Raw genomic sequence first — 14,963 nt, 5'->3', positions numbered from 1 at the left:
TCAAAAGATTGAGATAATCATAGGGCAATTGAAGGGCCTGGCGCGACGGGAAGTGAAGTCGTGGCCCGCTAGACAAAGGAAAACTGCCAAAGAAATATTAGAGAAAATGGCTAGCATGTATGATGCCAAGACACTGTCAGAACTAAAGACGCATCTCTGTGCCAGGAAGCAGCAGCCCCGAAAGGGTTTACGTGAATTTGCTGTTGAATTACAAGAAGCGCTACAAGCCATTAAACGGTGCGAACCCACTGAAATTATATAGGAAGACGACACCCTAATAAATAAATTCATAGACAGAATTTATAGCGACCATACGAAGGGCCAACTTAAGATGTTGTGACGACAAGAACCGACGTGCAGCTTCCAGGAGTTCAAGGAGATGGCAATAAAGATTTTTGGGGATACGCCCACTCAGAGACTATCTACTGTAGCCTTGGAGGCAGTAGCACAAGGGAACCAGTCAACAGCTTCAACCGATACTTAAGACGTAATGAGAAGGCAGATAGCTGAACTAACCCAGGGAATGACTGAACTGTGTCGGGAACTTAAAGCTTTGAAAGAAACGCCTAAGTCGCAGGGACAAGGTTGGCAAGGGGAAAGGAGAACACGTTATGTCAATAGAAGAGACGCGTCCTGGACTTCTCGCCGACTATCAACGGATCGATTCGACGACCAAGGCAGGCCGATATGCCGACGCTGTCAGGAAAGTGGGCATGTAGAACGCAATTGTCAGCAACGGGAGCCTTTAAAGCCTGATATCCCGAGGCTAGGGACCACCCCTCTGGGGAACCCTCCGCAGTAGGTCCTGCACCTCGAGAGTGGTGGCCACAGTATGTGGGTCCCTGCCCATCGATAGAAATTAAGATCAATTGGGTCGCCATGACAGCGCTTTTGGACACAGGGTCTCAGGTTACCACTATCCAATGGACTGAGTTTGCTCGGCACTGGGGAGAAGAGGACATGACTACACCACCACCGGCCTGGTTGAACTTGCTAGCCAGTAAGGGCCAAGGGATCGAGTGCTGTGGATATTGGGAAGTGGAAGTGGAAATCGGTCAAGCTCAACTACCAAGACAGGGCTGTCTCGTTACTACGGTGGATGATAGAAACTTCCCACCTGTCATCATTGGAATGAATATTCTTAGGAGTTGCCCTGAAGAATTAGTTACGATATTAAAAAGAGAATCATTCAATCGTACTTGCTCAGCAAAGCGAACGTTACAACAGGCCATTCGATTCCTCCAGTGCCAGCAATGGTTCGCACATTCAAATGGGGAAATCGGCACTGTCAGAGTAGCTGAAAAGCGAACTATAATGTTACCGCCAAACTCGGAAAACATTGTGTGGTGTAAGGCCAGAATAGGACCCAGAGGACGAAACTACGAAGCCATAATCGAAAGGAGTCAGGGAGGCTGGACTGATTACTTCACGGTGGCCAGAATTGTAGTAACTGTAAACCAAGGCCGAGTGCCTATACGAGCATTGAACCCTCATAATCACCCAATTAGATTATATAGGTATCAACCTATTGCACAGATCTTTGAAGTTACGTTCCAAAATATAGTTGGCGTGGACGGCCTGGGGCCCATTGTAGCTCAACAGAGCCTGGCAACAAGCAGCCCTGCTGGAAAAGAGGAAGACGGCTCCTGGTGGAAAGGAATAACTATTGGTGATCAAAATAGCCCGGAAGAGGAAAGGGTGGGAGCCCTACATCTAGTAAGGAAGAATGAGAAAACCTTCAGTAAAAACCCATCAGATTTCGGGTACGTGGAGGGCATTCAACATCATATTCCGACAGGGACGGCCGCTCCCATCCGGGAACGCCATCGCCCTATCCCACCTGCGCTATATCAACCAGTGAAGAGGATGATAGAGGAAATGAAGGCGACTGGAGTAATTAGAGAAAGTCACAGTCCTTGGGCCGCACCCCTTGTACTGGTCAAGAAAAAGGACGGAAGTTTGCGTTTTTGCGTAGACTACAGGAAGTTGAATTCAGTCACACACAGAGATGCCTATCCCCTACCACGAATAGAGGAATCTTTAGCAGCCTTGCGGTCTGCTGCTTATTTTTCCACCCTGGATCTAACTAGTGGGTATTGGCAAGTATCTGTGGCCCCTGAGGACAGAGAAAAAAACGGCCTTTACTACCCCAATGGGACTATTTGAACTCAACAGAATGCCCTTTGGACTATGTAATGCTCCCGCCACCTTCCAGCGAGTTATGGAACACTGTTTGGGGTATCGAAACTTCGACATGCTCCTGCTTTACCTAGACGATATCATAGTCTTCTCCAAAAATGATCAAGAGCATTTACGACATCTGGATGAAGTTTTCGGTCGACTTGACAATTATGGATTTAAACTGAAGCCATCTAAGTGCTATTTACTCAAGTCCAAGGTACAATACTTAGGCCATATTGTCAGCGCCAAGGGGGTGGAGCCTGACCCTGAAAAAGTAAGAGCGGTAAGAGACTGTCCTATCCCTACAACGATCTGAGATGTAAGACGTTTCTTGGGATTCGTGGGCTATTATAGAAGGTTTATAGCCAATTTTGCGAAAATTGCCACTCCACTACCTGAACTGTTGAGAAACGGTTCAGGAAATGAAATCAGGAGGAATACCATCATCAAGTGGACGAATCGCCAGGATGAAGCATTTGAGAGACTGAAGACATTACTTACAGAAGGCCCACTCCTAGCTTATCCCAACTATGAGCTTCCATTCAAAGTGTATACCGATGCAAGCACTCAAGGATTGGGCGCGGTCTTGGTGCAAGATCAGGAAGGAAAAGAAAGAGTAATTGCTTACGCAAGTAGGGGGCTAAGGAAAACCGAGAGGAACGACGAAAATGACAGTGCCTTCAAACTAGAACTATTAGCACTGATTTGGGCCGTAACAGAAAAATTTAAAGACTACCTGGCTGCAACTCCGTGTGTTATCTATACGGATAATAACCCCCTAGCACACCTACAGACGGCGCGGTTAGGGGCGTTAGAACAGATAAGGATGGCCCGGCTGGAAAACTTCCAATATCGAATTAAATTTAGGAGTGGACGGTCTAATGTTAATGCCGATGCTCTATCTCGACTGCCCAAAAGTCCGGAAGAAGAAGTAGAGGATCAATGGGAGGAAGTAGAAATCTCTATGTTCGGACCAGGACCAAGTAAACAACGGGTTGCTGTTATTAATAATACAGAAATCCTCATCTCTGCAGTAACTGATGACATTCTAAGTCAGCATGATATAGACTGGAGAAAGATTAAAGATGGAAGTCCAGTACTTCGACGGCTCAAACAAATAATTTCTACTGGAGAAATTCCAGGCAGGACCGAACGACAAGGATTAGATCCCGAGCTCCTCCAGTTATTAAGACATAGGGATCGCGTTAGTTATGCCCAGGGGATTATGGTCCGCAGCACTATAGACCCAAGAACCGACCATGCTGTGAATCAGATTATAGTGCCACAGCAACAGAAAGATCTGATATTACAAGCCTATCACGACCGTTCCGGGCATGCTGGAGTCAAGAAGACCGAGACAGCCATAAGAATTTCTTTTGGTCCGGCTTACGGTTGGACATAGAGAAATGGATAGAAGGGTGTTATGCCTGTGTTGTGAGAAGAGACGTTCAGCCGGGACAGAAAACACCATTACATCCCATTCCTAGTCAATGCCCCTTGGACCCCGTAGCCTTGGATCATGTCAAGTTAGGGCCTAGTAATGCCGGATATCAATACGCCCTCATGATCGTCGATCATTACTCCAAATTTATTGTAACAGTTCCGGTCCGGGATATCACCGCCAAAACCACGGCAGAAATTTTCTTGAAGAGTTCTGTCCGACCATATGGGTATCCGGAACGTGTTTTAACGGATCAAGGCCCGCGTTGCCCCGCGTTCGAATTGTTGCTGTTTGCAGAATTGTGCAAAATCTACGGGTGTAGGAAACTTTGGACCACCCCATATCACCCACAAGGTAATGGGTTATGCGAGCGAGCAAACCAGACCCTATTGGAAATGAATCGGTCGATTCCGTTGCCCCAAAGACTAAACTAGCCTGCGTTGTTGCCAGAACTGACCTATCTTTATAATAATATGGAACATGCATCTACAGGGTATACACCATACTATCTTTTGTTCAGAAGATTGGGAAAACTACCCGCAGATCTTGAGTTAAATACGATCTCGGAAGATGCCCTTGTCCCACAAACCGAATGGGTGACTGAGCATAAACGTCGCATTGAGGAAGCTAAGGATGCGGTAGAAAGGAAGAAGGAAGAAGTACATCAAAGACAGGAGGACTACTACAACAGAGATGCGCTGGCTGAACCATTACAAGTCGGAGATAGGGTCTGGAAAAAGAACACTCAGCGTAAGAACAAATTGGATAATAGATGGGAACTCATACCCTATGTAGTAATCAACCTTCCTACTCCGGACACCGTTGTCTATGAGATAAAGAAAGAAGAAACTGAAGGTAGAACGATAATGGTGCATCGAAATCAGCTCAAGCCATGCGTATCCAAACCAATGTCAGAAGGTGTACAAAGGGAGACCACTCCCGCAATAAAAAGTTGGGAAGATGCAAACTGTTATCCTTTACGGGATCCAGTTGAATTATTACTATTCATGGGTGGGCCCTTTCCATCCAGTATAGAAGCTGTAGATGTCCTACCGCCTGCAAGCACCCCAGTGACTGAGAACATCATAGAACCCAATCCGGTTCAAGAATATGAGGGTGAGATCGATATGGAAATAACCTCAAAAAGGCCGGTTAGAAGCACTAGGGGAGTCAAACCACTCCGGTTTAGACAATTGTAAGCCCATTCTAAGTGCGCGTGAGATATTGTATCACACTGATTTATGTCATTAGTATATGCAGTAATTTAGGAAAATGTATAACGGAAAATTGAAGGACATTTTGTAACTGTTCGGGGGAAAAGTAAGACGCATGAGGACATGCATCGCTTAAGTGGGGTTGAATGTGGTGCCCCACTGTCGTAAATATAGTAATTGTACACCACTGTTGTAAATATAGTGGGTATTGTTGTCACCCACTGGTTAGTGGATTTATTTTATTTAACCCAGAGACCTCTGTGTGGATGCCGGCATGCAGATTGCACCTATGAGGCTGCCGGACCCTGTGCTGCATTAACAATAGCCTAGTGGGTCCCGCACGTGAGGGATATGGATATAGACTGGCCCCTGCACGAGGAATAAAACTGTTGGGTCCCGGCGGGAAGGATACGGGGACTCCAGGAAAAGGATATATATTGAGCGAGGGCTGGACGGTTGGGAGTCTGGTGACGGGAGAGAGACTGCGCTGTAAAGGGTGTGAAGCGCTGTAAGGCTCCGGAGCTGAAGGACAGTGATTCGTCCCCCTTCTCGATCCCCGGCTCTCACCTGGCTTTTGGCAACCAGCGGCAGTGGCAGCGTGATCTCCCCTTCGGCAGCAGTGAGCGGTTAGTCCATGCCGGCCGGACAGGGACGTAAGCCTCCAGCGGCGGTGGTGAGCGGCTGAGCTGAGGCGGCTGGCAGTGACGCAGACATCCGGAGTTAGAGGAGAGGAGCGGCCTGTTGGTGAGTGGCGGCCAGGGAGGCGGAGCCATCTACGATACAAATATACAAAGAGTCAGCCACAGATGAGTGCTAGAAAGGTACCTTAGCATTATTAACCCTACAACTCCACGCAGGCACATCATACAGTCAGTCAAGTTGCCTGCAAACAGTAATAAGTGCATTTATTAAGCAGACTGAGAAATAGTAAAAGACACACTGCAGTGTAATTCAGCATTAATTCAACACACTCATATAGTAGTCCGGAGGCAGTCATCGACACAACTGGTAGGCGTTGATAAGAGAGAAGATTGTACCTCAGCTAAGAGCCGTCGCATTTCTGTCAGGAAACCAGCCTATGCTACCCCACTATGCTAACAACAAAGAGAGAGAGAGTCAGTGTATTGCGTCCTAAGGTCAGGATGATGAACTTAACCCGTCAAGCTAGAAAGGATGTACATATCCACCCAGTGAGAGAGGAGTACAAATGACCTTGTAGTGGAGCGACTAATGAATACCTTCATTAATGCACTCATAGTCATTTAGAATTACAGGGCGTTTTACATATCTCAACAGTAAATTCTGAATGAGGGACTATAGCATGAACAGGAATTAATTGTGATAGGTCCACTGAGGGAATCAACCCATATTAAAGTGGTAACTGTATTCGTTCATCGTTAGGGACAGGTTCAATCGTAACGATAAAACAGTACCCAATTGAACTGCATTGTGGGGTCAGACTTGGGGAACACCGGGGACGTGGTTTATGTGCTAACCTTACTAAGTTGTAGTACGTGCTTGAAACCAGCAATACTGGTCTGTTAGATATTCACCAAATGTTTTATGCTTGGGTTCACCGATAATCGCTTGTGTTCACTGATAACCGGTATGTTAACCAGAGAAAGTTAGGTATCCATTTGCTTGCAGGGCAGAATCGACAGCACGGAGTAGTTTAATAAACACGGTTACTAATTGTATGGTTAAATATTTTGTTGACATTAAAACTGTATCGTAATTGTTTTATTGAACTAATGCTTAACTAACTTACAAGGAATTTCTTCTCACTATTACTATGTCAATAAATTGAAAGCAATTCTAAGCAACTAAAGGCGACGGTTATTTCTTAGGAGTTGTCCGACTACACCTCTCAGCGGAGATCTATACTACGAAAAGTCTAGGCGGCAGGAATAAAAAGGTAACTCTACCAACAATTATATCCGTCCAAACCCGATACTTACCTGGTTCTCTACATTGGTCAATCTGTTCCCGAATGTTTGCTTTAAGTTGCAGTATCCCAGCCAGCCTTGCCTCCCACCTGTCACGATCCGGGTATCTGGACGCCATTACTTACCCTTCAGATGCCTCCTAAGGCTGGCTCAGCGTTCCAGGACCGGATCCCGCTGTTCCTGAGTTTCCACATGCAGAATGTCAGAGTGGTGATTTCATCAGCCGCGGCCTCCGCTGTGCCCGCGTGGTTAAATGTGCGCTTGTCAGTCTAGCGTTTCCTGTCTCCTGTGGCCGGCGTCGCCATTACTGTTTCAATTCTCACATGTATTACAAACCAAACTTCCCTCCAAGTGTCTGCATGGGCGCAGCCATCTTGGATTTTGTCATCTGAGCATTTCCACCAATCTGCTGTCTGTATTGTTGATTTGCATAATTGCCTAGCCAACCCCTTCCTTGCTGCAGGTATAAGTAAGCTGTGCTTGAGCAAGGAAGGCGTCAGTGCTTTGGTTGTCTAACCTAGTTCCAGTTTGTCTCTCTCCTGTGGTTGTCTTCCAGGTTCCAGCTCCTGTCTCCAGACTTCTGCTATAGAGACCCGCACCAGCATTCCATCTGCGGTGTAGCCTGACTCTCCGATCCATTCTGGACTCACCTGTTTCCAGCTCAAACAATCACCTGCTTCCAGCCCAGCTTCCAGCAGTGTACAGCTTCTCTTAAAGGGCCGGTGTCCTTTCTGCAGTTTACCACTCTCCACCGGTATTATTATTTCACCGCTCTCAAACAATCACCTGCTTCCAGCCCAGCTTCCAGCAGTGTACAGCTTCTCTTAAAGGGCCGGTGTCCTTTTCTGCAGTTTACCACTCTCCACCGGTATTATTATTTCACCGCTCTCAAACTCCAAACTTCATTATTATTTCATCGCTCTCAAGTTCGTTTATTATTTAACTGGTTCCAGCCAGTATCCACTCCGTACCAACAACAGTCTGGTTCCAGCCAGTATCCACAGCAGCCGTTTTACCTTCAGCAGCCCAGCCTTTCCTGGAACATCAGCTGGTACGATCCTGGGTTCTCTCCATTGCTACAGTCAGGCCTGGTAAGGACTTTCCAACTAGAAGATTATAAGAACTGTCTCACACTACCAGTGCCTGTGGCCCTTGCCACCCTGTAGTACCCAGGAATTGTATTTATCCTCTGTTGACTTTGATGTTTCCTTTTACTGCTGCTGTGTTACGGAGTTTGTCATAATAAACATCATTGACTTTTATCCTGGTTGTCGTGGTCACGCCTTCGGGCAGTTATTCTACATGTTACTTACATGTCTAGGGGTCTGATACAACCTCCCAGGTTCCATTACATCTCAGCCCCTACAACTGAGGCTGCCTCCCGTCAGCTCAGGCCCTCAGTTGTGACAGTAAGCACTGACCTAATGAATCCAGCCGGAGACCAGGATCAAGCGGCCAGGCCGATGCAAGAACTGGCAGCCCGACTTGAACATCAGGAGGCTGCACAGGGCCACATCATCCGCTGTCTCCAGGATCTCTCTACACGGCTGGATGGGATTCAAACGACCCTCTGTGGACCTGGCACGTCCGGTGCGTCCACTACAGTGACACCAGCTGTAACCCCACCCACCTTACCCATTTCCAGTCCACATCTTCATCTTCCAACGCCAGCAAAATTTGATGGATCTCCAAGGTTCTGCAGGGGATTTCTCAATCAATGTGAAATCCACTTTGAGCTTCTACCTGGCAATTTCTTCAGTGACCGTACCAAAATTGCCTATATCATCTCCCTTCTCAGTGGCTCAGCCCTTGACTGGGCATCACCTTTATGGGAGAAGTCTGATCCCCTGCTATCCTCCTATACTGACTTTGTAGCTACATTCAGGCGCATCTTCGACGAGCCAGGCCGGATAACATCTGCTTCATCTGAGATTCTCCGTTTACGCCAGTCAACACGTACTGTGGGACAGTATCTTATACAGTTTAAAATCCTGGCATCCGAACTGGCATGGAACGACGAGGCCCTGTATGCTGCATTCTGGCATGGCTTATCAGAACGCATCAAGGATGAGTTAGCTACCAGAGACTTGCCCTCTAAGTTGGATGAGCTAATTTCTCTTTGCACGAAGGTTGATCTACGTTTCAGAGAGAGAGCAACTGAGTGAGGAAGATCATCTACTCCTAAATCTTCTGCTCCTCCTCTTCGTCAACCATCTCCATCCAAGGATGAGCCTATGCAAATTAGTCGTTCCCGTCTATCTCCCGCTGAGCGCCGAAGACGTCTCTCTGAGTCTCTCTGTCTCTACTGTGCAGCTCCGTCGCACACTATCAATGCCTGTCCCAAACGTCCGGGAAACTCCAGATCCTAGCTCGCCAAGGAGAGGGCCGGCTAGGAGTAATGATCTCCTCTCCATCTCCTCATGACTGTAACCTCCCAGTGTTGCTCCAAATTGCTCAACGTTACAGGAACGTCATTGCCCTCCTTGATTCCGGAGCAGCTGGGAATTTCATAACCGAAGCTTATGTTAAACGGTGGTCCCTACCCACCGAGAGACTGTCCTCGTCCATCTCTTTGACTGCCGTGGATGGCAGCAAGATTTTTGACGCAGTCATTTCCTTAAGGACTCTTCCAGTTCGTCTGAGAGTGGGAGTTCTTCATTCTGAGTATATTTCTTTTTTAGTGATTCCAAGAGCCACACATCCAGTGGTTTTAGGCCTTCCATGGCTCCGTCTCCACAACCCATCAATTGACTGGACGACTACGCAAATACTGGCATGGGGTCCCTCCTGTGCTGAGACTTGTTTAGCCAAAGTTCTTCCTGTTTGTTCTTCCTTCCCCAGGTCATCTGATGTTCCGCCTCCTCCATATCAAGACTTCACGGACGTGTTCAGTAAAGCCTCTGCTGATATCCTTCCTCCTCATAGAGAATAGGACTGCCCAATCGACCTCATTCCAGGGAAGGTTCCACCGCGAGGCCGAACTTATCCGTTGTCTCTGCCTGAGACACACTCCATGGAAGAGTACATCAAAGAGAACCTGGCAAAGGGTTTCATCCGACCATCTTCTTCTCCAGCCGGCGCAGGCTTCTTCTTCGTTAAGAAGAAAGACGGTGGTCTGCGTCCGTGCATCGACTACAGAGGTCTGAACGACATTACCGTCAAGAACCGATACCCTTTACCCCTGATTACCGAGCTCTTTGATAGAGTTAGTGGTGCAACTATTTTCACAAAGCTGGACTTGAGGGGTGCCTACAATCTCATCCGAATCCGTGATGGTGACGAGTGGAAGACCGCCTTTAACACCCGTGACGGACATTATGAGTACCTCGTCATGCCCTTCGGATTGAGCAACGCTCCAGCAGTCTTCCAGCACTTCGTGAATGAGATTTTCAGGGACATCTTGTACCGCCATGTCGTGGTTTATCTAGACGACATCCTCATCTTTGCTAATAATCTCGAAGATCATCGTTTCTGGGTAAAAGAGGTTCTTTCCCGTCTCCGTGTCAATCACCTCTATTGTAAATTGGAGAAGTGTGTGTTTGAAGTTAAAACCATTCCGTTTCTAGGTTACATTGTGTCCGGTTCCGGACTAGAGATGGATCCTGAGAAACTCCAAGCAATCCAGAATTGGCCTATACCCTTAAGCCTCAAAGGGGTCCAGAGGTTCTTAGGGTTTGCCAATTATTATAGAAAATTTATACGAGACTTTTCCACCATTGTGGCGCCTATCACTGCATTAACCAAGAAAGGTGCTAATCCGTCCAAGTGGTCCGAGGAAGCTACACAGGCCTTTCACCTTCTGAAGCAACGGTTCATCTCTGCACCAGTTCTGAAACAGCCCGACACCGACTCTCCTTTTATCTTAGAGGTAGATGCCTCCTCCGTTGGAGTAGGAGCAGTGTTATCCCAGAGGGCCAAAGATGGACATCTACATCCTTGCAGTTTCTTCTCCCGGAAGTTCTCCCCAGCTGAGCGCAACTATGCCATTGGCGATCAGGAGTTGCTAGCCATCAAGCTCGCTCTGGAGGAGTGGAGATACCTGTTGGAGGGAGCTTCCCACTCAATCACCATACTTACCGACCACAAAAATCTTTTATATCTCAAAGGCGCACAATGTCTGAATCCTCGTCAGGCCAGATGGGCACTTTTCTTCTCTAGGTTTGACTTTAAACTCCAGTTCTGTCCGGGTTCTCAGAATCGTAAGGCCGATGCCCTTTCCCGCTCATGGGAGCAAGAAAATGAGTCCGAGTCTGCAGACAAGCATCCTATTATTAATCCGTTGGCATTCTCCACGGTAGGGATGGACTCTACGCCTCCACCAGGGAAAAGTTTTGTTAAGCCAGTTCTAAGGAAGAAGCTCATGCATTGGGCCCATGCTTCCCGTTTTGCTGGACATACAGGCATTCAGAAAACCCTTGAATTTATTTCTAGGTCCTACTGGTGGCCAACTCTGAAGAAGGACGTTATGGAATTTATTGCCTCCTGCCCAAAGTGTGCCCAACACAAAGTCTCCCGCCAGTCGCCTGCGGGGCAACTGGTTCCATTATCTGTTCCCCGTCGACCTTGGACCCATTTGTCGATGGACTTTGTTTCCGATCTACCTATCTGCAACAAGTTTAATACCATCTGGGTGGTAGTTGACCGGTTCACCAAGATGGCACATTTCATCCCTCTCACCGGTCTTCCGTCAGCTTCCAAGTTGGCTCAAGTGTTTATACAAGAGATCTTCCGACTTCACGGTCTTCCTGAAGAGATCATCTCGGATCGTGGAGTACAATTTGTAGCCAAATTTTGGCGAAGTTTGTGTCAAGCCCTCCAAGTCAAGTTAAAGTTTTCCACGGCTTACCATCCTCAGACCAATGGTCAAACCGAGAGGGTGAATCAGGACTTGGAGGCCTTCCTCCGTATATATGTGTCTTCCTCTCAAGATGACTGGGTTCAACTCCTTCCTTGGGCCGAGTTCAGCCACAACAATCAATACCATTCCTCATCTTCTTCTACACCATTCTTCATTAATTATGGATTCCACCCTAAAGTCCCAGAATTCCAACCGCTTCCCGCAACTTCTGTTCCAGCAGTGGATGTCACCTTGCGTCAGTTTTCAAATAACTGGAGGAACGTCCGCGCAGCCCTGCTTAAAGCCTCATTCAGGTATAAGAAGTTTGCCGATAGGAAGCGTAGAGCGGTTCCTGCTCTCAAGGTGGGTGATCGTGTGTGGCTGTCCACGAAGAATTTGAGGTTGAGAGTTCCCAGCATGAAATTTGCACCTCGCTACATCGGACCCTTCAAGATTGAACAAGTCATCAATCCTGTTGCCTACAGGTTACAGTTACCATCCTTCTTGAAAATACCCAGGACATTTCATGTTTCTTTGTTGAAACCGCTGATCCTGAATCGGTTTCATTCCGCACTTCCTCCAGCTCCCAAAGTTCAGACTCAACGGGGAGTCGAGTACGAGGTGGCCAAGATTTTGGACTCACGTTTCCGTTACGGTCAGTTACAATACCTCATTGACTGGAAGGGCTATGGTCCTGAAGAACGCTCTTGGACCAATGCCTCAGACGTCCATGCTCCTGCCTTGGTCCGAAATTTCCACGCAAAGTTTCCTTTAAAGCCTAAGAAGTGTCCTGGGGCCACTCCTAAAGGGGGGGGGGGCTGTCACGATCCGGGTATCTGGACACCATTACTTACCCTTCAGATGCCTCCTAAGGCTGGCTCAGCGTTCCAGGACCGGATCCCGCTGTTCCTGAGTTTCCACATGCAGAATGTCAGAGTGGTGATTTCATCAGCCGCGGCCTCCGCTGTGCCCGCGTGGTTAAATGTGCGCTTGTCAGTCTAGCGTCTCCTGTCTCCTGTGGCCGGCGTCGCCATTACTGTTTCAATTCTCACATGTATTACAAACCAAACTTCCCTCCAAGTGTCTGCATGGGCGCAGCCATCTTGGATTTTGTCATCTGAGCATTTCCACCAATCTGCTGTCTGTATTGTTGATTTGCATAATTGCCTAGCCAACCCCTTCCTTGCTGCAGGTATAAGTAAGCTGTGCCTGAGCAAGGAAGGCGTCAGTGCTTTGGTTGTCTAACCTAGTTCCAGTTTGTCTCTCTCCTGTGGTTGTCTTCCAGGTTCCAGCTCCTGTCTCCAGACTTCTGCTATAGAGACCCGCACCAGCATTCCATCTGCGGTGTAGCCTGACTCACCGATCCATTCTGGACTCACCTGTTTCCAGCTCAAACAATCACCTGCTTCCAGCCCAGCTTCCAGCAGTGTACAGCTTCTCTTAAAGGGCCGGTGTCCTTTCTGCAGTTTACCACTCTCCACCGGTATTATTATTTCACCGCTCTCAAACAATCACCTGCTTCCAGCCCAGCTTCCAGCAGTGTACAGCTTCTCTTAAAGGGCCGGTGTCCTTTTCTGCAGTTTACCACTCTCCACCGGTATTATTATTTCACCGCTCTCAAACTCCAAACTTCATTATTATTTCATCGCTCTCAAGTTCGTTTATTATTTAACTGGTTCCAGCCAGTATCCACTCCGTACCAACAACAGTCTGGTTCCAGCCAGTATCCACAGCAGCCGTTTTACCTTCAGCAGCCCAGCCTTTCCTGGAACATCAGCTGGTACGATCCTGGGTTCTCTCCATTGCTACAGTCAGGCCTGGTAAGGACTTTCCAACTAGAAGATTATAAGAACTGTCTCACACTACCAGTGCCTGTGGCCCTTGCCACCCTGTAGTACCCAGGAATTGTATTTATCCTCTGTTGACTTTTATGTTTCCTTTTACTGCTGCTGTGTTACGGAGTTTGTCATAATAAACATCATTGACTTTTATCCTGGTTGTCGTGGTCACGCCTTCGGGCAGTTATTCTACATGTTACTTACATGTCTAGGGGTCTGATACAACCTCCCAGGTTCCGTTACATCTCAGCCCCTACAACTGAGGCTGCCTCCCGTCAGCTCAGGCCCTCAGTTGTGACACCACCTCTGTTTTAGCTGCATCCACTCCAAGTTGGCTGGAGCCACCCTGAGATATGACAGGGTAACTTGAGCCTCTTTCTCTGCCTCTTCTAATGAAATAAATAACAGATCTCTCCGGCTCTCCAGGGACAGAATCTCAGCTGTTTTTGCTCGCTCAAGCTCCTCCAGCACACTCTGTGTTACCTCACTTTCTTTCTTCTTCAGGAAGGTGAGCTCAGCATTCCACTCCTGCCTCTCTGTATTCTGCTCATCAAGTAGTCCCTCAATTTCCTTTTACAATTCCTTGAGCTCCTGTTGAAGGCTCTCACTCTTGCTCTGTAACTTCCCCAATTCAGTGTTCAGGTCCTGCTCCTTGTGGGAATGTTCCTTCCGCTCTTTTTCTATTCTTTTCCTAGTCTCTTCTATCTTAGTGGTCATGTCTTGAATAGACTTCAGATGTCCCTTGTGTTTCTGTATTTCTTCTTCCTCCTGCTGTCTTAGCCGTTTTATTTGAACCTGCAGCTGTTTCTCTGCCTGGGTTTGTCTGTCCAGCACCTCCTGATAACGGTCCTTCAGTTGTTCCCTGCATTCAACAAGCTGCTTCAAAATCTGCTCTGTGTCCTCATTTGTAATTGTTTCTGCATCGTGTTTCCCAAAATCTGTCTGCACGGCAATGCACTTGGTTGGGTGTCCTGCAAAAGCAACAGAGCTTTCCTCCAAAAGCGAATCCGTGCATTGTTTGCAATGGTCTTTCTCCATGCCCAGCCTGTTTACAACATCCCCTTCAGCTGGACATGCACTTTGAAGTTCTGACTTGTTTACAGCATGGGACAGATCATATGTTGTTTTAGACGCCAAATAAACGTTATCTGTGAGTACAGATTCTGCAACCGAATCTGCAGACTCCATGTTTCTAGTACTCTTCTTCCCTGTATGACCAACTGCACCCGTATTGCCAGCAAACTATGGCACTGCCGTGAGTGATGGCCTCTCAGCATACGTGCCCGGCCAGAGCACCAGAGACAGAGCTGCTCAGCCAGGCCTTCAGGTGACTGGACTGCCCAAAAAGGTCCAGATGGCAAGACCAACCGTGACTACAGAATATACCAAACTGGCTACTGATTAGCAATTTGCTTTAGATAAATTTGCTCAGGAGAGTGGTGCTTATACATTGGATTTGACAGCAGAAACATTTAGACCGCTACTTACTATAATGGGACAGGGATT

The 14,963-nt window shown here is 47.6% G+C and overlaps 1 protein-coding gene across 1 annotated transcript; it reads right to left on the bottom strand.

The window, feature by feature from the left end:
• Positions 1–5,556: 5,556 nt before the first annotated feature.
• On the bottom strand, positions 5,557–14,645 carry LOC134911020 (RING finger protein 214-like). Its single transcript, XM_063919412.1, is given in 3 exon segments — positions 5,557–5,609; positions 6,795–6,871; positions 13,762–14,645. Coding segments are annotated over 3 exon segments (1,014 nt in total).
• Between the last annotated feature and the right edge of the window lie 318 nt (positions 14,646–14,963).

Source organism: Pseudophryne corroboree, chromosome 4 (genome assembly GCF_028390025.1).
Source record: "Pseudophryne corroboree isolate aPseCor3 chromosome 4, aPseCor3.hap2, whole genome shotgun sequence".
NCBI lineage: Eukaryota > Metazoa > Chordata > Amphibia > Anura > Myobatrachidae > Pseudophryne > Pseudophryne corroboree.
This window is presented reverse-complemented; position numbering and strand designations above follow the sequence as displayed.